General features: G+C 39.1%; 1 protein-coding gene across 2 annotated transcripts; it reads right to left on the bottom strand.

Annotated features, from left to right (window-relative positions):
- Positions 1–17,202: 17,202 nt before the first annotated feature.
- Positions 17,203–21,178, bottom strand: LOC118490119. Of its 2 annotated transcripts, XR_004888178.1 has the most exons (7): positions 21,095–21,178; positions 19,459–20,074; positions 19,286–19,373; positions 18,460–18,502; positions 18,026–18,196; positions 17,464–17,621; positions 17,203–17,367 (listed from the first exon to the last, which is right to left on the bottom strand). XR_004888178.1 is itself a non-coding variant. In XM_035987344.1 (2 exons), the coding sequence occupies exons 1-2, from the start codon at positions 20,711–20,713 to the stop codon at positions 19,721–19,723; spliced, it is 828 nt and encodes a 275-aa protein (XP_035843237.1). In that variant the 5' UTR covers positions 20,714–21,020; the 3' UTR covers positions 19,520–19,720. The 2 variants fall into 2 exon arrangements, 1 of the variants encoding a protein (XP_035843237.1); XM_035987344.1 differs by lacking the exons at positions 17,203–17,367; positions 17,464–17,621; positions 18,026–18,196; ... (1 more) ...; positions 19,286–19,373; positions 21,095–21,178 and adding an exon at positions 20,240–21,020 and having other exon boundaries at positions 19,520–20,074.
- Positions 21,179–23,033: the final 1,855 nt, after the last annotated feature.

The following is a 23,033-nucleotide window of genomic DNA, read 5'->3' as shown; positions in this document are numbered from 1 at the left end:
CTAAAACCCATTTATTTACGTAACTATTTAAGTCAATCAAATATTACTAGCCCATATTTTAATAACTAACGGCCCAAACATTTACGTAACAATTTAGTCCATCAAATATTACCAGCCCATATTTTTAATAACTAACGGCCCAAACATAGATCAACACATCTCGTTCACACTTTTATTTTTATTTTTATTTTTTGAACGACGAGAATCTTTAACGTATTGTGAGAGAGATCTCACACCCTCCTAAACAGAGGGTCCTAACCCTACTCTGACCAAACTATTTGTCTTAACCGGGCCCACGCTGACGTCAGAGTTTGGCTAACAACGTTCCCCGGGAAACCATACCACCCACTGCCAGTGGCAGGGGCTTGCGGCGTCACAAGAGAGAATCTCTCTAGCGTAACACATGGTGGACTAAAACCCAGGGTGGCTCGAAATCTTGACCTAGGGTCTGAGAGAACTAGCCTTCATTACCTTTATCCACCAAATATGGCACTATTGGTGGTTGAACTTGAGTCTCCAAGGAAAACCTAAGTCTTTCCAACCACTCTGGACCTTCTGGTCATTGTTTTTGTAAAACGGAATTCGCGATTTGCTAAAAGTACAATGCTCGTACTGCCTATTTATTTAAGGACGATTATTAGTTCTACTCTACTTTACATTAATTATTTTAAATTACTTCATTCGTTTAGATTTAAATCTAGAAAGACACGTACCTTTACTCTACTAAGTAGGTTAGCCCCATGACAATTATCAGTTCTACTCTATTATACATCAGTTATTTTAAATTACTTCATTTATTTAGGTTTGAATCTAGAGAGCCATGTAGCTCTGCTAAGTAGCCTAGCCTCACATTGACGTATTTTTATCCAATTAAAGGCAATGTAAATCTAATTTTTATGACAAGCGACAAATATATACAGGATGGGATCAAATATAAATAACTTCTAGCATATAATGTAAAATCCAAAAAATGACATGTGAATCAGTTAATGTGGTTATTCTTAGAACTTTAAATCAAAATACATGGATTAGATTAGAGTAAGAAACTAACAAAGTAGTTAATTCAATTTAATCGCAGTTGATCTTTTGGTCCACTAGCATGGGGTGATGGTAAGAGGTTAGAATCCTTAAGGTCTCAAATCTTTAGGGTTAGAGCGGGCGGCAAGGTGTGCGGGGACTGTATGTGCCGCCAACATATTTTTGCCGCAAGGTGAACTCAGAATTCGGTAAAGAGTTGCCGCATGCAGGAAGAGGATGGAGAGAGGGTAATGGTGGGCCCCAATCTCTTTCAACCAATCATACCATTTTTTAAAAAATAAAATGATTTGAATGAAAACACCCCTTGTGATTAAATGTTTGAGGGGAGTTGTCATGAACGAATTTGATTGGCTCCAGTGAGGAGTTGAGGGGAGCACCCTCTCACCCTTAAGGTCTCAGGTTTAAACTTGACTCAAGGGGGGTTTTCTCAAAGTGATGGGTTTTCTCCTTTATGGTGTTCTTGGGTGAGTCATGTCTGGAGCGTCAAAATCAGTATCCATGGTTCACATCACTTCTCATGAAGACTCACTTGGGTAACAGGGTTATTTCAAATGCCGTTCAAAAAAAGTTAATCGAATTTAATCAAAACATTTTTTTTTAATTTAGAATAGAAAGATAACTAATTCACTAACGAAAACAATCATGTTTTTTTATTTTTTTATTGGTTGATAAAAATATATAAAAGAAACCATATCTGGGACACTTGTCATCATAGTAATATTAGGCTATGTATCTATTAATTTTTCTATTATTTAGTTTAATTTTTTCTAATTAATTACAGATAAGTCTCCTACTAAATATTATTTAGTTTAATCTCTTATGGATAATTAGTATTTCGTTTAATCTCTTTAAATTAATTATAGATAACTCTCTTACTAAGTGTTATTTTATTTAATATTTCTGAGTTAAGTGTCATTTACGTCCCTGTGGTTTGTTCACTTTTGCTATTTCAGACCAAATTTTCAAATTGTGCCGTTCTCCTCCCTAACATTTTGGAAACGTGTCATTTCAGTCCAAAAAAATAACCATAGTTAAAAATTCAGTTAGCTTAGGGGTAACCACAGTCAAACTTGCAGCTGGCCGAGATCGAACCCGTGACCAGCTGCTTAGAAACAAACGGATTTTATCCCTAAGCTAACTGAATTTTTTAACTGTGGTTATTTTTTTGGACTGAAATGGCACGTTTTGAAATTTGATCTGAAATGGCAAAAGTGAACAAATCACAGGGACGTGACGTAAATGACACTTAACTCATCTTTTCTACTTAATTATAGATAACTATTATTTTATTTAAATTTAATGTTTACTTCTCATTTTTTATTTATAATATACAAATTTACTCTTAGTTTTTTCGATGATGTAATTTTCTATAATAAACTCTAAACTTTTACCATAGCATATATAATGCTAGAGATAAAACCGAACCAAATTATTTATCATCAAAACCAAACTTTGTATTAATATATAATTTATTTTTATTTTCATTATTAAAAATTATTATATCGATTTTATTACTTAATTTTTAAACATATTGTATATTACTTTATATATAAAATTAGATTTATTATGAGTTTTCTTAAATATAATTTATATTTTATCACTCAAATGCCTGCTTATTTGCTTCTTGAATAACATGTATGGTCACTATATCTTCTTTTCAATAATCATCTCCGCAATCACCATATCTATCACGTACCGAGTATATCCATTAGTTTTTTATATATATTTTTCTTATTATTTGGTATATAAAATCATATTTATTGAACCCGAGTAATACACGAGGGTTTTTTAAAATATAATTTTTTTATTATTTGGTAAATAATATTACATTTATTTAAACCGTGTAATATACGTTGTTTTAAAGATATAACCTTTTTATTATTTGGTATATAAAATTACATTTATTCAACCCGTGCAATAAAAAAAGGTTTTTAAAGATATATTGTATTATTATTTATCATATAAAATTTATTTATTCAACCCGTGTAATATACGGGGTTATAACCTAGTAATTAATTAGGGTTAATGGATTTAAACACCCCCAACTATGGCCATTTGGCCGCTGGCACTCTCAACTTTGACTTTGGCTCACACCACTCCCAACTTAACACATTGATTGTCATGGCACCCCCTCGTTAAATATTCACTAACCAGGTTAGTTCTTTTTGCTTACGTGTTCAATTTTTTATGACATGGCTTATTTTTTTATGAGGTGGCAAGATGATGTGGAGCTCAAGTAAAATAAAATTAAATAAATAATATATAAATCTTCTCTCCTCTGTACTTAAACATCCCCTCTCTCTATATATCATCTCCTCCCAATCTCTCAAGTTGGAACCCACCGTCACCACGACAGCTCCACCTTCAACAGGTTAGTGATTATTTAACGCCTCCACATTCTTCACCGTCACCACCACAGCTCCACCTTCACCACCACATCGCCCACCACCGCTGCACCTCTACATCACCACCACACCCACCCACCTATAAAACCTAAATCAATCCCCAAATCATTAAATTGAACCCCAAATCAGGCAAAACACTCAAAACAAGCACCCCTCTCTCGTGTCTGGTAGTCGGCGACCGGAGCCGATTACCGGCCATACCCCCCTTCCGACCTATTGCAGAACATTTAAACGGCCACCACCAGTTGGTGGTGGCGTACGGTGAAGACACAAGCGACGAAAGGCGGTGGTGGAGGTGGAGCCGCGGCGGTAGTGGTGGTGGTGGTGGCCGACGGAGATGTTTAACAACCCATTTCTATACGCAGAGTCCATTGAAACATCTCGTTCGTCCATATAAACCCTAAATAACTTCAAAATCATTCTTACTGCGTAACAATCTTCGTACGTTCTTTGGATTCCACATAAGCTCGTGAATTAGATCACCACACGGTCCTCTGTTCCAGCTAATCGAATTGCAGACGATTCATTTGATGAAATTGACTTTTCTGGTTTCAAAATCATTCTTTGCCTTTGATTGAATCGGGGAAGTTCTTGACGGAATCGGAGCGTTGGAGTGAAGAATTAGGGTTAGGTATTATGGAATCGGTGGGTGTAGAGTGAATAGTGTACGATCGGTTGATGATTGGGGAAGATGATGATTTGGGGTCATCGGAACCGATCATGTTTAGGGTTAATTGAATGAAAACTGGATTTCTGGCTATATATATTATTAAATATAATAATTATTATATAGATTTCTTTAAAAAAATAATTGGCCACATCAGATTTAAATGAAACATCATACATGCCACATCAGATAAAATTGTCACATAGGCTAAATTTACTAACCTGGTTAGTGAATATTTAACGAGGGGGTGCCATGACAATCAATGTGTTAAGTTGGGAGTGGTGTGAGCCAAAGTCAAAGTTAAGAGTGCCAGCGGCCAAATGGTCATAGTTAGGGGTGTTTAAATCCATTAACCCAATTAATTATAGTTATGAGTTCCATCCCTAGTTCTCATTGCATGCATAGGCCAAGTAAGAAACACTTCATAAGTATATACCAAAGCCTCATGCAATTATTTTACGTAAAACTACTTGCATACATTATTTATTTTAAGTGATCAAAACGGTAAACGATACCCTAAACTCAACCAAAAATCTACGATCAAAACGAGTTAGCGATACGACAATACCATCCCTATGTATATGAAGACATCAACGAAACTAGAGTCATAGAAGGGCCGGCCCAAGCCCAAGCCAAATGAGGCTAGTGCTTTAGGCCCCAAAATCGATAGGGCCTCAATTTTCTAAAAAAAAAGTTATAAGTGTAACATTGGATTGCTGAACTTTTCTACTTGAGGTCTGTAATATAAGCACTTTGTTTAATTGAGGTTTGTGAATTGTAATATACTTTTCTACTTGTGATATAGTAAGCTAAAAGACATTAACTGAAATTAATTTGCTAGTTGATTAATTTAGAGAAAGTGTAACATTATATTCGACTGCAAGTCTACAACAGGTTTGTGTGGTTTTTTTTTGTTTTATCTAGAGAAAGGCCCCGTGTTTGTAACAAGTTTTGGACCATCAAAATGGTTGAGCCGGCCTGAGTCATAGTTAGCAATGGGCAACTCGACATAAAAAATAACTAGTTTAATACCCGTCCGGTGGACGGGTTACTTTAAAGGTAGACATGTATTTTATTCGTTATTGAATAACATCTATAACAGAGATAACAACATTTTATAATTTATTTTCTATATATTTCATACTCTAGATAGAAGATCTCACGAAATAATAAGTATTTATGTACCAATAATATTCTTTTGAGACCCCTTGTCGTGCATAAGAATATTCATGCGAGGTACCGATAGGTATAAGAATAGTTGTTTTAAAATCTCGCGAAACAATTTTGTGTCTTCCTTTATAAGAATCTTTAACTCATGACAAATTAACTTTTTATGTCACACCCCAACCGATGGCGGAATCATCGGGGCGCGGCACTGAGCGAAACAGATTGTTCAGAAGTTTCCACAACAACTATCATACAATTCAGTTATATAACACGTCCCATACCGTGTCCCAAATAATAACAAGTTATCATAGAAATCAACTAAACAATATGGGAACTGTTCCGACAACTCAAGTTCTTAATTATTACAGACCGAATTTAAATATTGTTTTAAGACTTCTAGACGGCTAACTGTAGATCTTACTGACTACAGGTGCCAGTACAAGATCTACAGATAATTATGGCCCTGGAGCAGGTATGTGGACACTGTCCTAAGGTCACAGGCTCCTAGAAGCTTATTATTGCCTCGCTTCCCTAGCACGCTAGTAGCTTAAACACCTGTCACATACGTTAAAATAAAAGTCAATACATATAATGTAAAGGTGAGTACACAAGTTTGATATAGCATATAAAGTTCGAAAAGTTTACGCATAACCAAGCACGTACACAAGGGCAAACGATGCATGTAAATTATCAACATGGGACCATCGATACCAATGACTTCGAGTTGACTGTCCGAGACAGTTCGCAATACATGATTACCACTGTAATCCATGCAAGTAATTGTCCTTAGCAACCCCCGTGTGAACGGGTGCTGAGTCCAAACTATAGTACTACGTTGCTAAAGCAGGCAGATAGCACTCCACGTGTAAACATAATAAACAGCAATCATTTAGTCAAGTAATACATGCAAGTAGGTTAGCGTTCAAATAGTTTGTGTCGTTTGTGAATTTGATAGATTACGTATGTAACACCCAAAAGTGCTGAAAGCAAAAAGGGATCGAGTATACTCACAGTGGTTGGTCGTGGGTCGAAGGGAGCACTGAGAATAGGTTAGCCTGAACAGTTCGATAACAAAACAATGAGTAATGCGGAAAGAGTGAACAGTGGAAACTGGATCGGATAGACCATTCGATCGGACGGCTGTTCGATCGAGTGGGTTGTTCGATTGGGTTAAAGTCCGTTCGAACGTCCCGTTCGATCGGCCGGCTGGCTCGATCGGCTGGTTCTTTCAAGTGGATTGTTTCTTCCTTTGATGAGAAGGATGTGTTTGTGTATGATGGTTTGAACTTTTGAAGTTTTTGCAGCATTACCTTTCCAGTTGGCCGATCGAACGGGCTGTTCGATCGGTTAGCCCAACCGATCGGCTAGCACTTCATTGTTTTCAAACATGTCACTCGATCGGTTGGCATTCTCGATCGGGTGACATTCCAATGTTTCGAAAAGTCAAGTGTTTTGAAGTGTAGTATCTCATGATTCGAGTAGTATTGATTACAATCGAGTGGCTCGATCGATCGAATAGAACCCTGTCAATATTACACTTTGAGTTTGTGGGCCCAGGTGCTAGTCGATCGGTTAGCCCGGTCGATCGGCTGGCTTAGTCGTTCGGTTGGGCTGTTCGTTCGAATAGCCTAACCGTTCGGCCAGCTTCTGACCTGGTTAGTCCGTCATCTAGCACTTGGTTATTTCCCGTTACTTGGTGATGTTTTAGAGATAGTTTGATTACAAGTTGAACCATAAAGACCTCAGCCTTTACCTTACTCACTGACTCGGCTGGAATCACCCAAGCTCGGTCAGGGAGCGTTCAAGGACCTAAGTTTGACGTTTAACTTGTAATCGGAAATCTCGGGGTAAAGTCCGAATCTTGAACCATGTGTTTGTTTAGAATGGTTTATAAATCGGTTCAAGCTTCGTTTTCACCGGTTTGAGTGTAAAAGAGTTGAAAGATAGATGAAAACCCGTCTTTCAATCCTTTTCCACCGTGAAATGTTAAGATCTTTGGTAGATTTTAGGTTGTTTATGTGGAAATCGGTTAGATCTAAGTTATTCATGGTGGAATGATGCCAAACTTAGTGTTCTTGAAGAACACCATGATGACATCACCCAAGAACACCTAGATCTTGGTGATTTCACGGTTGGAATTCAGATTTTGAAAGATAGAAAGATGGAGAATCGATTAATGAACAAGATTGTACAAAGATTGGAGTGAAATACTTACGGGTTTGAGAGAAATCTGAGAAATGGCGAGAATAGAAGGCTGGTCGGTCAGAGCTTTTCCAAAAGTGGAAAGCTTGACAAGGACAGCCCTATTTATAGGCTTCCAAAAGTGGAAAGGGTTGGCTGATCGAACAGCATCCCTGATCGAGCGGCTGCCCGATCGAACAGCCTGTTCGATCGGCTAGCCTGTTCGATCAGGTTGCCCTGTTCGATCGGCTTGCCTGGTTTTGAGTGTTTCGCGACGATTTTTGATATTTCGAGTTCGATAATTGAGGAGTAGAGTAGGATAGAGTTCCTATTCAAATTACTTTCAGTCTCAACTACTATATCTAACATACAAGCATCCTTACAACCTATTTTCAAAGTCGGTTTCGATTGAGTTTGATTATCCTTCGATTCTTGATTGATTTTGATTGATTCACCACACACTTTAACATAAAGTAAGCATGCACAAGTAACACGTAAGGCACACACACACGTATAAAAGCATTATAATTATCCACACTTGAGTTCGATGATTGATTTGATTAGCTTGATTATTGATTGACTAGCTTTATTGCATTGTTACTTCCTATCATTCACAGTCGGTCGTTGATTCACAGTTCGATTATCGGCTGATTAGTTTGATTATACAACACTTACTCCAAATAATACGAAAATCAAAATGAAACTAAAATGAAATTAATCTTTATTGATCTTTAATTTCAATAACAGTCAACTCTTGACTTTGACTTTTGGGAAAACACGGGGTGTTACAGTCTCCCCTCCTTTAGGGAATTTCGTCCCGAAATTAGGCCGAGAACCGTACATCGCCGTGTGATTTTACCAATTTGATGCTTCAGATCTATCTGAACAACTGCGGGTACTTGGCCTTCATGTCACTTTCGAGTTCCCAAGTGAACTCCGCGCCTCGTTTGCCTTCCCATCGTACTTTTACAATAGGAATGCGAGAGCGTCTGAGTTGCTTGGTCTGTCGGTCCATGATTTCGACAGGCTTTTCCACGAAGTGTAGCGTCTCATTGACCTGAAGATCGTCGAGTGGTATTATTGCGTCGTGGTCGGCTACGCATTTTCGAAGGTTTGAAATATGGAAAGTCGGGTGGACATTGCTGAGTTCCTCCGGTAATTCGAGTTTGTAGGCAACTTTACCGATCCTTTCCAGAATCTTAAAAGGTCCAACAAATCGAGGCGCAAGTTTCCCTCTTTTGCCGAATCGGACTACTCCCTTCCAAGGTGATACCTTTAAGAGTACGTAGTCGCCAACTGCAAATTCGCGGGGCTTGCGTCGTTTATCGGCGTACATCTTTTGTCTGTCCCGGGCCTTCACCAAGTTTTCCCTTATCTGGTGGATCTTGTCAGTCGTTTCTTGCAGAATCTCGGGCCCAGTCAATTGTGAATGACCGACCTCGTGCCATACAATAGGCGAGCGACATCTCCTACCATACAAGGCTTCGAAAGGTGCCATTTCGATGCTGGAGTGATAGCTATTATTGTACGAAAATTCGACCAACGGTAGGTGTTTGCTCCAACTACCACCAAAATCGATAACACACGCACGGAGCATGTCTTCAATAGTACGAATCGTTCTTTCAGTCTGCCCGTCGGTTTGCGGGTGGAATGCGGTACTCAAATTCAGCGTCGTACCAAGAGCTGCTTGAAAAGTTTCCCACAATCTCGATGTAAACCGAGCATCGCGATCAGAAATGATGTCTCGAGGCGTACCATGATTCTTAATGATCTCGTCGGTGTAGATTTGGGCTAACTTGGCCACCTTATAGTCTTCTCGTATTGGCAGAAAGTGGGCTGATTTGGTTAGACGGTCGACTATAACCCAAATACTGTCGTGACCTGATGGCGTGGTCGGAAGCTTAGTTATGAAGTCCATAGCTATGCTTTCCCACTTCCATACGGGTATCGGCGGTTGTTCGAGTAAGCCTGAAGGTCTTTGGTGTTCAGCCTTGACTCTTGCACAAGTTAAACAGCTACCAACATATAGAGCAATATCCCTTTTCATCCCAGGCCACCAGTACTTGTAGCGAAGGTCCTGGTACATTTTGTCCGCACCGGGATGAATGGAATATCGGGATTTGTGGGCTTCGTTCATGATGATCTTTCGCAAATCTGTCCTCCTCGGAACCCAGATTCGGTCCAGATAATAGAATATCCCGTTGGCTTTGCTCACGAGCTGAGTTCCATCGTGATAGATTCGTTCCTTCTTCAACGTACGCTCGTTAAAGCAAGCGTGTTGTGCTTCGCGGATGAGAGCTTCGAGGTTATACTGAGCCTGGATGTTTCGAACACCTATCACGTAATTCTTTCTGCTGAGGGCGTCTGCAACTACATTCGCCTTGCCTGGGTGATAACGGATCTCACAGTCGTAATCGTTGAGAAGTTCTACCCATCGGCGTTGACGCATATTGAGTTCTCTCTGGTTAAAGATGTGTTGTAGGCTCTTGTGATCGGTGAAGATCGTACACTTTGTACCATACAGGTAGTGTCGCCAAATCTTTAAGGCAAAGACAACTGCGCCTAGCTCGAGGTCATGGGTTGTATAGTTCTTCTCGTGGATTTTGAGCTGTCGAGATGCGTAAGCTATAACCTTGTCTCGTTGCATGAGAACACAGCCAAGTCCAAGGTTTGAAGCATCACAATAGACAACGAAGTCATCGCTTCCGTCTGGCAGTGTAAGAACTGGTGCATGGCACAGCATGTGTTTGAGGGTTTGGAAAGCAGTCTCCTGCGCGGTTCCCCACACAAAAGGCTTGTCTTTATGAGTAAGGGAGGTAAGCGGTACAGCAATCTTTGAGAACCCTTCGATGAATCGCCGGTAGTAACCGGCTAATCCGAGAAAAGAGCGAACTTCTGACGGATTCTTTGGCGTAACCCATCCCTTGACTGCCTCAATCTTTGCAGGATCAACGTGTATACCCCGACTATTCACAATGTGACCCAGAAATTGAACCTCCTCCAACCAGAACTCACACTTGGAGAACTTGGCGTAGAGTTGGTTTCCCTGAAGCAACTCGAGAACCAATCGCAAATGCTGCGCATGTTCGGCCCTCGATCTGGAATAAATCAGGACATCGTCGATAAATACAATGACGAAACGGTCTAAGAACGGTTTACACACGCGATTCATCAGATCCATGAAGACCGCGGGTGCGTTGGTCAAACCAAAAGGCATGACAACAAATTCGTAGTGGCCGTATCGGGTTCGAAAAGCGGTTTTGGGTATGTCTTCCTCTTGAATCCGTAACTGATGGTAGCCTGAACGTAGATCAATCTTGGAGAAACACTGAGCACCTTGTAGTTGGTCAAACAGATCATCGATTCTTGGTAAAGGGTATCGGTTCTTGATGGTCAGCTTGTTCAATTCCCGGTAATCGATGCACATTCGGAACGACCCGTCCTTCTTTTTGACGAAAAGGACTGGTGCGCCCCATGGAGAAGTGCTCGGGCGAATGAAGCCTTTTTCAAGTAACTCTTGGAGTTGGTTTGAGAGTTCTCGCATCTCAGATGGAGCGAGTCGATACGGAGCTTTGGCCACTGGGTTGGCTCCTGGAATAAGGTCGATTCGAAAGTCGATATCACGACTTGGAGGTAATCCAGGAAGATCATCAGGGAACACCTGAGGAAATTCTCGGACAACAGGAACATCCTTGACTTCAACTTTCCTTTTCTTGTCCGTCTCTGCTACAACAATGTTGGCCAAGAAGGCTCGATATTCCTTGCGGAGATATTTGCGAGCTTGAAGACATGACATGAGCTTGAGATCTTTTGCAGTAGTTTCACCATAAACACATAGAATATCACCACTAGCTAGCACAAAACGAATCATCTTATCGGAACACACAACTTCAGCATGGTTTTCACGAAGAAAGTCCATGCCTACTATGACATCGAAACTTCCGAGCTGCATTGGAATGAGATTAATCGGGAATATATGATTGTTGAGCTCGAGAGTACAATCACGGAGCACAGAATTGACAGCAATGGTTCTTCCGGTAGCGACTTCCACTTCGAAGGGTGACGAAAGATAAGAGCGCTTACGTCTAAGAAGCTTCTCAAATTCAAATGACACAAAGCAGTTATCGGCTCCAGTATCAAACAAACATGATGCATATATACCATTCACGAGGAACGTACCATTGACCACGTTGTTGTCAGCTTGAGCCTGACGTGCGTTGATGTTGAAAGTTCTGGCGTGAGCGGCTTGTTGTTGAGGCTGTTGTTGTTGTTGCTGGGGTTGTTGAGCTTCTTGTTTCACCACTCTGTTCGGGCACCGGTTTGCGAAGTGGTTAGGGTCACCACATGCAAAGCAGGTCCGAACATTGTTTGCCGGGGCCTGTGCAGCTTGAGGAACTTGAGGAGCTTGAGGAGCAGGTAGCAGGGCTTGGTTAACAGCGGCTTGAGCTTGCGTTTGACGAGGACCATAGCGGCAATTCGCAGTGAAATGCCCGTAAACGTTGCAGTGGGCACAGTAACGGCAGGCCACACCCACCGGGTGATGATAAGAACATGTAGCACAGAGTGGGTGGGGGCCGGTGTACGCACGCTTAGCCGGCGGCGCATTGATCACTGGCGCAGTGCGCTGTGGTTGTTGCTGTTGTGGCGGTACTGACTGAAGAGGAGCAGCATTGGTTGCGGCGGCGCAATTCTTGTTCTTCTTTCTTCTTCTCGAGGACTTGGAGGCTTGAGCAGTAGGGTTGTCGGTTGATGCGGCAGTCACTTGATGCAATGACTTGGATGGCTTATCCCAGACACCAGCCTTAACTCGCTTGTCGTTAATCTCGGCAGCGAGTAGGTAGGTTTCCTCGATTGATGCGGGTTTGGCGGCGAACACAAAATCTGCAACACAATCCGGAAGAGCACGGATGTATTTCTTGATGGTCATCTCGGGAGTCTTGACCTGGTCTGGACAGATAATGCTCAGTTGTTTGAAACGGGCGGTGAGACCAGCGTTGTCGCCCTCCTTCCGCTTGATGGTCCAGAACTCATCCTCCAACTTTTGGCGTTCGTGGGGAGGACAGAACTCGTCCAGCATGATAGCCTTCAGTTCCTCCCACGTCAGCTCGTAGGCAGCGTCGTTCCCGCGCTTATTCCTTTCGGCTGTCCACCAGTCCAATGCCCGCGACTGGAAGACACCGGTAGCATTGAGAGTTCGAAGATGATCCGGGCATCCGCTTTGACGAAGGGTAACTTCCACAGAGTCAAACCAGTGAAATAAGCCTGTAGGGCCCTCTTCACCGGTGAACTCCTTCGGTCCACATGCCTTAAATTGCTTGAAACTGAACGGAGCCTTGCTGGATTCAGTGAGGGTTCGGGATTCTTCCGACGACTTGCTTGTGTTTTCGTACACCTCGCTGACAGCTTTCGCTACAGACCTTGAGATGAGCTTGGCGAGACGTCGGTCTCTCTTTTCCTGACGGGAAAGGTTTTGGCGAGTTCTTGATGATGACGACATGGTCTGCAATAGACATCGCCATAGGGCTCAACACAACGAATTCGAATCTCGCACGTCTTAGTTTACTAAAGCTTAGAATCACGTCGCATCTCACGTCACGTAACACATATAAACACATAAGCTCACAATCATAGAGGCACATAAGCACAGAAGCAATTAGAGCACATAAGCAATTAAGCAAATAGAGCACTTACTTTCCTAACCACGTACGCACTTTTATCACAGAGGCTGTCAGAAAACAGAAACCTATAACCACAAGTCGAGTGTCGTTCATTTTGCATATCGGATAGCATCACATTGTATCGTCTAACTTAGTCGTATAGTGTAGCATAGCACACTGGTTTCGTTTAGATCACATCAACAGGGATTTGAATCGAGATAGGGTAGCAACAAAAGTCACGCAGATTGATAACAAATGGAGCAATCAACGAATCTTAAAACACGTAAACAGGTAAATCATATAAAATCAACAAAGCAACACTCCAAATCGGAAAATGGATTGTCTGCGGCTACTAGACTTTGACTAACCATGGCAATTTGACTATTCACAGTTGACTTGTCGTCACTTTCGACTCTAGGGGACATGTTTCTGCCTCGATTCTTGGGCATTATGCATGCGCATTCTAGGCCATACTCGTGAGTTCAGGTCGTTGGAGTCCGTCAATTGCCTTGGCGAGATAAAATAAAGTTGGAATAACTGCCAAGGTTAGGGTTTCACCCCTAGCTCAGCAATTTCTTCCTTGTTTTAAGAAAATTTAGAGGAAAGTTTTCATCAAATTACGGGTTTCAGCCCTGATTTGGTATAATTCTCCCCCGTTTGTTGATAGAAATTTGCACAAAGTGGTTGGCAAAATTTGTAATTTAGGCAGGAATTCGCGGGTTTCACTCCTAATCCCGTCCAAATTACGAAATTTAGCTCGGAGTTCGGATGTAATGATAGAATAGAAGGAAACAACATAAGATAAGCACATAAACTTGGTCTCTTGGTTCCTAGCTATAGTCTAGGTCTCTAAGACAGCGATCCGGACTAGATCGTGTCTAACCTAATTCCCTATAGTTATGGCTCTGATACCAATCTGTCACACCCCAACCGATGGCGGAATCATCGGGGCGCGGCACTGAGCGAAACAGATTGTTCAGAAGTTTCCACAACAACTATCATACAATTCAGTTATATAACACGTCCCATACCGTGTCCCAAATAATAACAAGTTATCATAGAAATCAACTAAACAATATGGGAACTGTTCCGACAACTCAAGTTCTTAATTATTACAGACCGAATTTAAATATTGTTTTAAGACTTCTAGACGGCTAACTGTAGATCTTACTGACTACAGGTGCCAGTACAAGATCTACAGATAATTATGGCCCTGGAGCAGGTATGTGGACACTGTCCTAAGGTCACAGGCTCCTAGAAGCTTATTATTGCCTCGCTTCCCTAGCACGCTAGTAGCTTAAACACCTGTCACATACGTTAAAATAAAAGTCAATACATATAATGTAAAGGTGAGTACACAAGTTTGATATAGCATATAAAGTTCGAAAAGTTTACGCATAACCAAGCACGTACACAAGGGCAAACGATGCATGTAAATTATCAACATGGGACCATCGATACCAATGACTTCGAGTTGACTGTCCGAGACAGTTCGCAATACATGATTACCACTGTAATCCATGCAAGTAATTGTCCTTAGCAACCCCCGTGTGAACGGGTGCTGAGTCCAAACTATAGTACTACGTTGCTAAAGCAGGCAGATAGCACTCCACGTGTAAACATAATAAACAGCAATCATTTAGTCAAGTAATACATGCAAGTAGGTTAGCGTTCAAATAGTTTGTGTCGTTTGTGAATTTGATAGATTACGTATGTAACACCCAAAAGTGCTGAAAGCAAAAAGGGATCGAGTATACTCACAGTGGTTGGTCGTGGGTCGAAGGGAGCACTGAGAATAGGTTAGCCTGAACAGTTCGATAACAAAACAATGAGTAATGCGGAAAGAGTGAACAGTGGAAACTGGATCGGATAGACCATTCGATCGGACGGCTGTTCGATCGAGTGGGCTGTTCGATTGGGTTAAAGTCCGTTCGAACGTCCCGTTCGATCGGCCGGCTGGCTCGATCGGCTGGTTCTTTCAAGTGGATTGTTTCTTCCTTTGATGAGAAGGATGTGTTTGTGTATGATGGTTTGAACTTTTGAAGTTTTTGCAGCATTACCTTTCCAGTTGGCCGATCGAACGGGCTGTTCGATCGGTTAGCCCAACCGATCGGCTAGCACTTCATTGTTTTCAAACATGTCACTCGATCGGTTGGCATTCTCGATCGGGTGACATTCCAATGTTTCGAAAAGTCAAGTGTTTTGAAGTGTAGTATCTCATGATTCGAGTAGTATTGATTACAATCGAGTGGCTCGATCGATCGAATAGAACCCTGTCAATATTACACTTTGAGTTTGTGGGCCCAGGTGCTAGTCGATCGGTTAGCCCGGTCGATCGGCTGGCTTAGTCGTTCGGTTGGGCTGTTCGTTCGAATAGCCTAACCGTTCGGCCAGCTTCTGACCTGGTTAGTCCGTCATCTAGCACTTGGTTATTTCCCGTTACTTGGTGATGTTTTAGAGATAGTTTGATTACAAGTTGAACCATAAAGACCTCAGCCTTTACCTTACTCACTGACTCGGCTGGAATCACCCAAGCTCGGTCAGGGAGCGTTCAAGGACCTAAGTTTGACGTTTAACTTGTAATCGGAAATCTCGGGGTAAAGTCCGAATCTTGAACCATGTGTTTGTTTAGAATGGTTTATAAATCGGTTCAAGCTTCGTTTTCACCGGTTTGAGTGTAAAAGAGTTGAAAGATAGATGAAAACCCGTCTTTCAATCCTTTTCCACCGTGAAATGTTAAGATCTTTGGTAGATTTTAGGTTGTTTATGTGGAAATCGGTTAGATCTAAGTTATTCATGGTGGAATGATGCCAAACTTAGTGTTCTTGAAGAACACCATGATGACATCACCCAAGAACACCTAGATCTTGGTGATTTCACGGTTGGAATTCAGATTTTGAAAGATAGAAAGATGGAGAATCGATTAATGAACAAGATTGTACAAAGATTGGAGTGAAATACTTACGGGTTTGAGAGAAATCTGAGAAATGGCGAGAATAGAAGGCTGGTCGGTCAGAGCTTTTCCAAAAGTGGAAAGCTTGACAAGGACAGCCCTATTTATAGGCTTCCAAAAGTGGAAAGGGTTGGCTGATCGAACAGCATCCCTGATCGAGCGGCTGCCCGATCGAACAGCCTGTTCGATCGGCTAGCCTGTTCGATCAGGTTGCCCTGTTCGATCGGCTTGCCTGGTTTTGAGTGTTTCGCGACGATTTTTGATATTTCGAGTTCGATAATTGAGGAGTAGAGTAGGATAGAGTTCCTATTCAAATTACTTTCAGTCCCAACTACTATATCTAACATACAAGCATCCTTACAACCTATTTTCAAAGTCGGTTTCGATTGAGTTTGATTATCCTTCGATTCTTGATTGATTTTGATTGATTCACCACACACTTTAACATAAAGTAAGCATGCACAAGTAACACGTAAGGCACACACACACGTATAAAAGCATTATAATTATCCACACTTGAGTTCGATGATTGATTTGATTAGCTTGATTATTGATTGACTAGCTTTATTGCATTGTTACTTCCTATCATTCACAGTCGGTCGTTGATTCACAGTTCGATTATCGGCTGATTAGTTTGATTATACAACACTTACTCCAAATAATACGAAAATCAAAATGAAACTAAAATGAAATTAATCTTTATTGATCTTTAATTTCAATAACAGTCAACTCTTGACTTTGACTTTTGGGAAAACACGGGGTGTTACATTTTAGTTTTTGTACTTTGGATACTTCAAATTCGTAACTTGAAAATGAGTAAACGAAAAACACCACCCAAGTGAAAAAGGGCATGTGATGATTGGCACTATTCTTTTTCGCTAATATACAAAGTACGTTTACTTATGATTAATCTTAAAATGCAACTTAAGAAAATAAATAAAATACAAAAAAAAAACTTAGGGTTTAAACAGTAATTTTTTTTTTCTGGTGGACGAGTGGCATCATCTATTTTTAGTTGAATTCTAAACAAAAACATTATTTGTTTAGAAAAGAGCAAAACGTGCAGAATGTTTCTTTATAATGTTCATATTAAAATGTAATTTATGCCTAAAAATCTATTAAAGTAAGGTTGGAGGTAAGTTTTCAATGTTAGCTATTGTGAGAGATATAAATTATACAATCAACCTATCATGTTAATGGGTCAAAATTGCAAGCATCCCCACCCACCCCCTACCCACCCACGTAATGAAGCTCTTGATACTGCAAAATATCCCCATGATCAAGGTCAGGCAGTTCCACCTGCATTTGAAACTCATCATGAATATGCATCAGTTATTTCCCCACCATCATATATATATATATATATATGAATACATTTCATGTGGATCTCATTACCTCTGTGTCAAACCTTAGCACTTGAATGACTTTCCATTGTCTATTTTGATTGTTATATCTTGATCGGGTTTTATCTCACTGTTATTATCTAGGAGGTCAATGGTGTAGCATTGTCCACATCCAGTCAACTCTAAAGTCTTGGTCAAGAAGTGCTTTTGCTATGAAAGTATAAAAAGACACTTGTTAGACAAGTTTGACTATGAATAAGCCATATTATGTACGACTCAATTTTTAGCATTTCTCGGTTTAGTCCAATTACACTTTCGTGTCTGTGGTTTTGCAAAAATCTTGACCTCATCCTCTAGAGCATGAAGGTCTTGATAGCTGCACACATAATTTTATTAGGAAAAATATTTTAGAAGTACAAGTTACGTAGTCAAATTTATTATATAACCAAAAGGGATAATTTCATATATCCCCTTAAGACTTGTTGTGTGTTGTCTTGTGTATCAATGCGATGAGGTTCTTTTATCAAACTATATTATCAAACTCGTATATTAAAAGGGGGTCTTTTAGAAGAAATATCATGTGATGAGCAAAATTACAAAAAATTGTTACTTACCTCAACAAATATTACAAAATATGACATTTTTTGCAACCCCTTGGCAACTACTGTGTTGTTGCTGATCATGCAAACTACTCTTTGAACCTTTATAAGATCTCCACCTGGTGCAAACACCAGTGCTTGATAATTGATTTCGCACTTGAAAACATTTGGGCACCGGTTATCAACCTATAATATGATTATCGGCCAGTACAAATGTTTCAAGATAAAAAGTCTTTAAGTAAGTACGACGTTTCAACTGACATCCAATTATTCATTTAAAAGCATATTCAAGTAAACAATTCACGCTTTGCAAGTATCATCATTAGTAAGGGTGTTCACGGTTCGGTTTTGATGTTTTTTAGAAAACTCTAAGCCATAAACGGTTTTTGATTATTGTAAACCATAACCAAACCGCTGAAATTTGAAACCAAACTAAACCAAACCATTACCAGTTTCAACATCATCAGTCTTTTAGCCTTTGCAATTTTGCCCCTGTCCAAGTAACAACATAAACAAAGTCACTGTACTTATAAGAATATTGTCTACAATAGCAACCAGGGATTTATAATATATATATATATATATATATATATATATATAGGGTAAGGTTCATGCGAGAACCACCTTTATTGCGAGAACCACGAGAACCAATGTGAATACAACCTAAAATAGCTAAAAAAACCTAACCCCCCCCCCCCAAAGCTAACTAAAACCCCCAAAAAACCTAAAAAAAAAAAAACTAAAACCCCCAAAATGCTAATTACTAACCTAAAATATTGAGGTTTTGTTTGAATAGACCATAGACATTATGAATTTTCATACAGCCTATATAGGGATAAGCTAATATAAACGCCCAATGGTTCCACTTCAAGTCTTATTTAGCTAGTTTATTTTAATTTAAGTTCAATATATTATCAAACAAATGGTCCGGTTTCGTACGACCGATTTTTGGTATCAGTAAACTGAACCGTATGCTACAGTTTGGAATTTTTTGAAACCGACCGACTGAAAGTTAATAAAAAACCAAACATGTAACCAAACCGATGATTGGTTTGGATGGTTTCTCAGTTTTAAACCAAACATGAACACCCCTAATTATCGGTAACAAAAGAATACCAACGAAGGTAAAAATGATACAAAACATAGTTCAAAGATAAATTTGTGTTATTGGTCACCAAAACCATTATGTTTAAGGTTAACCCAACTTGGCCCGTTTTGAATTGTTGCCTAACATGCACATTTTGCTATATCTAATAGTAGAAAAAACCTATATACCTTTTTTGAAGATTTGCATACCGATTAATTCACTCCTTAAATATAAGAGTAAATGAATTTTCTGCTCTTGCTCCATCACGTCTATGATCTAAATAATGCAATCAAAAAAGAATTAGTAACAGACGCAAGTAAAAAAAAAACTAATAATGTATTGTAAAATACAGATAAAGTACCTGATACGGATCGGAAGCGTACTCAAATGGCTCAAGAACAATCGATTAACCAAAGACGATAAATCGAACCAAAGGTTCCAAGAACAACGTTCTTTTCTATTAAAATTCAATCAAAAACTGACTCAAACATAAACCCTAGACATCCTATTTATATGATAGGAATTGTAATTCAAAAGGAAACTAAATAAGATAAAATATTAAATTTAAATAAATTAAGAGATAAATAAAGAGGTTGGATCTATCCGCATCATTCTCCCCGTCTTCAAAAAAACTCGTCCTCGAGTTTTGTCTTCGAACCAAAGCCACCAGGATCAAAAGGAACATCAAGTTGTACCTCGTTCATATTTAATTTGACCAGCTTAAATAAATCCGCTCTAACTAGATGACCACGTAGTTGTAAACCATGGACATGAGGAATCGTACCGAATTGTATTTTAGAACCCAAATCGGGGAACATTTTAGATTTAATTTGCAAGACTTGGGCCTTTGTTATTGCATTCGGACCTGTAGAAAAAACAACAATGTTGGCAGCCTTGTATGGATCTTTCATTGTTGTTGGGACACCACAATCCACTAATCTATTGTTATTAATTGAGAGCCCACGTAGAATCTTTTCCTGCAAAGAAGCCATGAACTCAATGGTCAAATTCACGCAATCTTTCACATTGGGGCCCACCTTATTAATGTCATTTTCATGAATCACACTCTTGTTTGGAAAGAAAACATTATTATCTTTATTAGTGGAAAACATATCCTCAAGTTTGGTAACCTCCCAAATCACCTTATTTTGAATTTTCATATAACCAGGTTGCTTGTTTAGCGAATAATCATCCAACTTTCCCATGATTTTCGGCTCAATATGTGGAATTTCCATAGCCACCAGATCACCTCTCTTGGTCGACCCATCTGCGATCTTCGGACTCAAAGAATTCTCATTCAATCTCACGGCTTCATCGAAACCACAACGATATGAACCACCGGTTGCCCAAGCATACCACACATCATCCTCATACTCATCAAATACGGGAAAAGAATCATAGATAGGGTCAGGATCCTCGTTGCCTCGGGCGGCGAATCTACGGGGATGATAACCATCACATGATTCACGAAAGTTTTCATGATCCACAATCTCGTTGCCTCGGGCGGCGAATCTACGAGAATGATCACCATATCCTCGCGGATTAAAAGGAACTCCGTCGTTGCCTCCGGCGGCGAATCTACGAACGAAAGTTTCTTCTTTTCCACGTAGAGCCATTTGAAAACCAAAAGCTCTGATACCAAATGATACGGATCGGAAGCGTACTCAAATGGCTCAAGAACAATCGATTAACCAAAGACGATAAATCGAACCAAAGGTTCCAAGAACAACGTTCTTTTCTATTAAAATTCAATCAAAAACTGACTCAAACATAAACCCTAGACATCCTATTTATATGATAGGAATTGTAATTCAAAAGGAAACTAAATAAGATAAAATATTAAATTTAAATAAATTAAGAGATAAATAAAGAGGTTGGATCTATCCGCATCAGTACTAGAAACGGGGTGCAAATGCAAATTAATTTTTATTTATACAGCATAATATAACAAAATGTCAATGCAAATCAATAAAAGAAAGATCCAGCTAAATTCTTACGCTTCAGTTATTAAAAGCTTGGTGTGCTTCTCGGAAGAATTCAGATGATCATTTGCCTTGACAACATTCATTCCAAGATCTGTAGAATAAGATTTTTTTTTTGTTTGTGAGCCTCTTTTCTGTACATTATATAAGAATATATTCTCAACTGAAATGGTTAGAGTTGTGGAGATCATGGGCAGTTGTGGAGATAATGGGCAGGGAAATTAGGATTTAGGATGTAACCACCAGCTAAGGAAAAAAACTGTCATAAACCGCTCTAAATCGCCACTATAGCGGTTATTTTTTTTTTGGAGTTTAAACGGCTGAGATTTCATCTCAGCATGATCCAACGGTGGATATTGACTTGGATGGTGGTTAGACTTAATGGGTTCTATATATATATATATATATATATATATATATATATATATATATATATAAAATATTGTTTGTCTTGGAGAGATTATAGGAGATATTTGTTGAGTGGATAAATGGATAACTATACCAACTTTAAATTTCAGATGGTAACCTATGAATTATGACGGTTTAGCAACAATACCCCCATAACGATTTTTTATATCAAAATTTAAAAATATACTGTAATAGTTTTATAATTATTTAAAGAAAAGTAAGCAGGTCATATAGTTCAAGTTCTGTATTGGGTCTTAATTACACGTTGTATGTTTGTGCATAACTCATTTACATTGTGCGTCCAGTTTTGTCAACGTGTTTGCTAAAAACTTGTCTATATGAAGCGACACAGTTACTCGATCCTTAAAACCCACACATGTAAAAACTTGTCTATATGAAGCGACACAGTTACTCGTATCCTTAAAACCCACACTGCCACACATGTACACATGTTGCCACCTCATACATTCCTTCATCTTTTACGAGAAAAAAAACCTTAATAGTGGAAACGCCACTTTATATACATCCAAAGAGTAATGGATGTAATGTTGTTTGAGTTGTTTATATTTAACTCGTATAAAAAATATTTACTTGGTTTCATCATCCAATTATATATTATACTATGTATTCCGGTTTATGTGAAAAAAAGTGTACCACGTAGGCGTCACGTAGACAGACACAAGAGCTTTCATATTTCACATCTCTACGCCGATAATCTTATTAATAGTTTATGTTATAAACAAATAATAATTTTTCTATACTAATAAACAAAAATCCTTTTTGGACACGTGTCATTCTCTGGTAATTTCTCACTCTTATTTTTTTATTTATCTCTTTTATTAAATAATAATAATAATGCTAAACATCAATTTAACTAAATCTATTTATCTCTTTTATTTTCATAATCTGAAATTGATTTCTTTTTTAACTGTAAAGTTTCAATCTTTGGCAATTTAAGTTTAAAGTTTAAATCTTTGGTATTTTAGCCCCTTTGATTAATTTGATTTTTCACTTCTAATTCAAAAGTTTTCATCTTTTGCAATTTAACCCCTTTAATTTTATTACTTTCAACCCAAAGCTTTTCATCTTTCGCAAATTAATCTCAACACTTTTTTTACTTTCAACTTTAGTCTCTTATATACTTTTCATCTTTCATAACTTCTCCGTTTAACGTGTCGTTCTAAATTTCCGAGTTAATACGCCGCAACGTGCGTGTGGGGTTCAACCTTTTTTCATCTATTTTTTCCTGTTTGACATGTCCGTCGCAGCGCGTTTATTTTTCCCGTTTGATAGGTCTGTCGCAACATGCGATTAATTATTTTTTCTCGGTTTTACACATAGCTCGTGATCATGTGAGAACATTTGCCTTTCATCTAACATGATATATAACTAATGAATCCCCCGCCACATTGCGGCGGGTGGTAATTCTAGTAATAATAATAATAATAATAATAATAATAATAATAATAATAATAATAATAATAATAATAATAATCCAACATGTGACTTATTAAACATGTTTTTAACACCAAATTGTGTAGTAAAT

This window comes from Helianthus annuus, chromosome 3, assembly GCF_002127325.2.
Source record: "Helianthus annuus cultivar XRQ/B chromosome 3, HanXRQr2.0-SUNRISE, whole genome shotgun sequence".
Lineage (NCBI taxonomy): Eukaryota > Viridiplantae > Streptophyta > Magnoliopsida > Asterales > Asteraceae > Helianthus > Helianthus annuus.
Note: the sequence above shows the minus strand (reverse complement) of the source record. Positions and strands in the feature narration are given on the sequence as shown.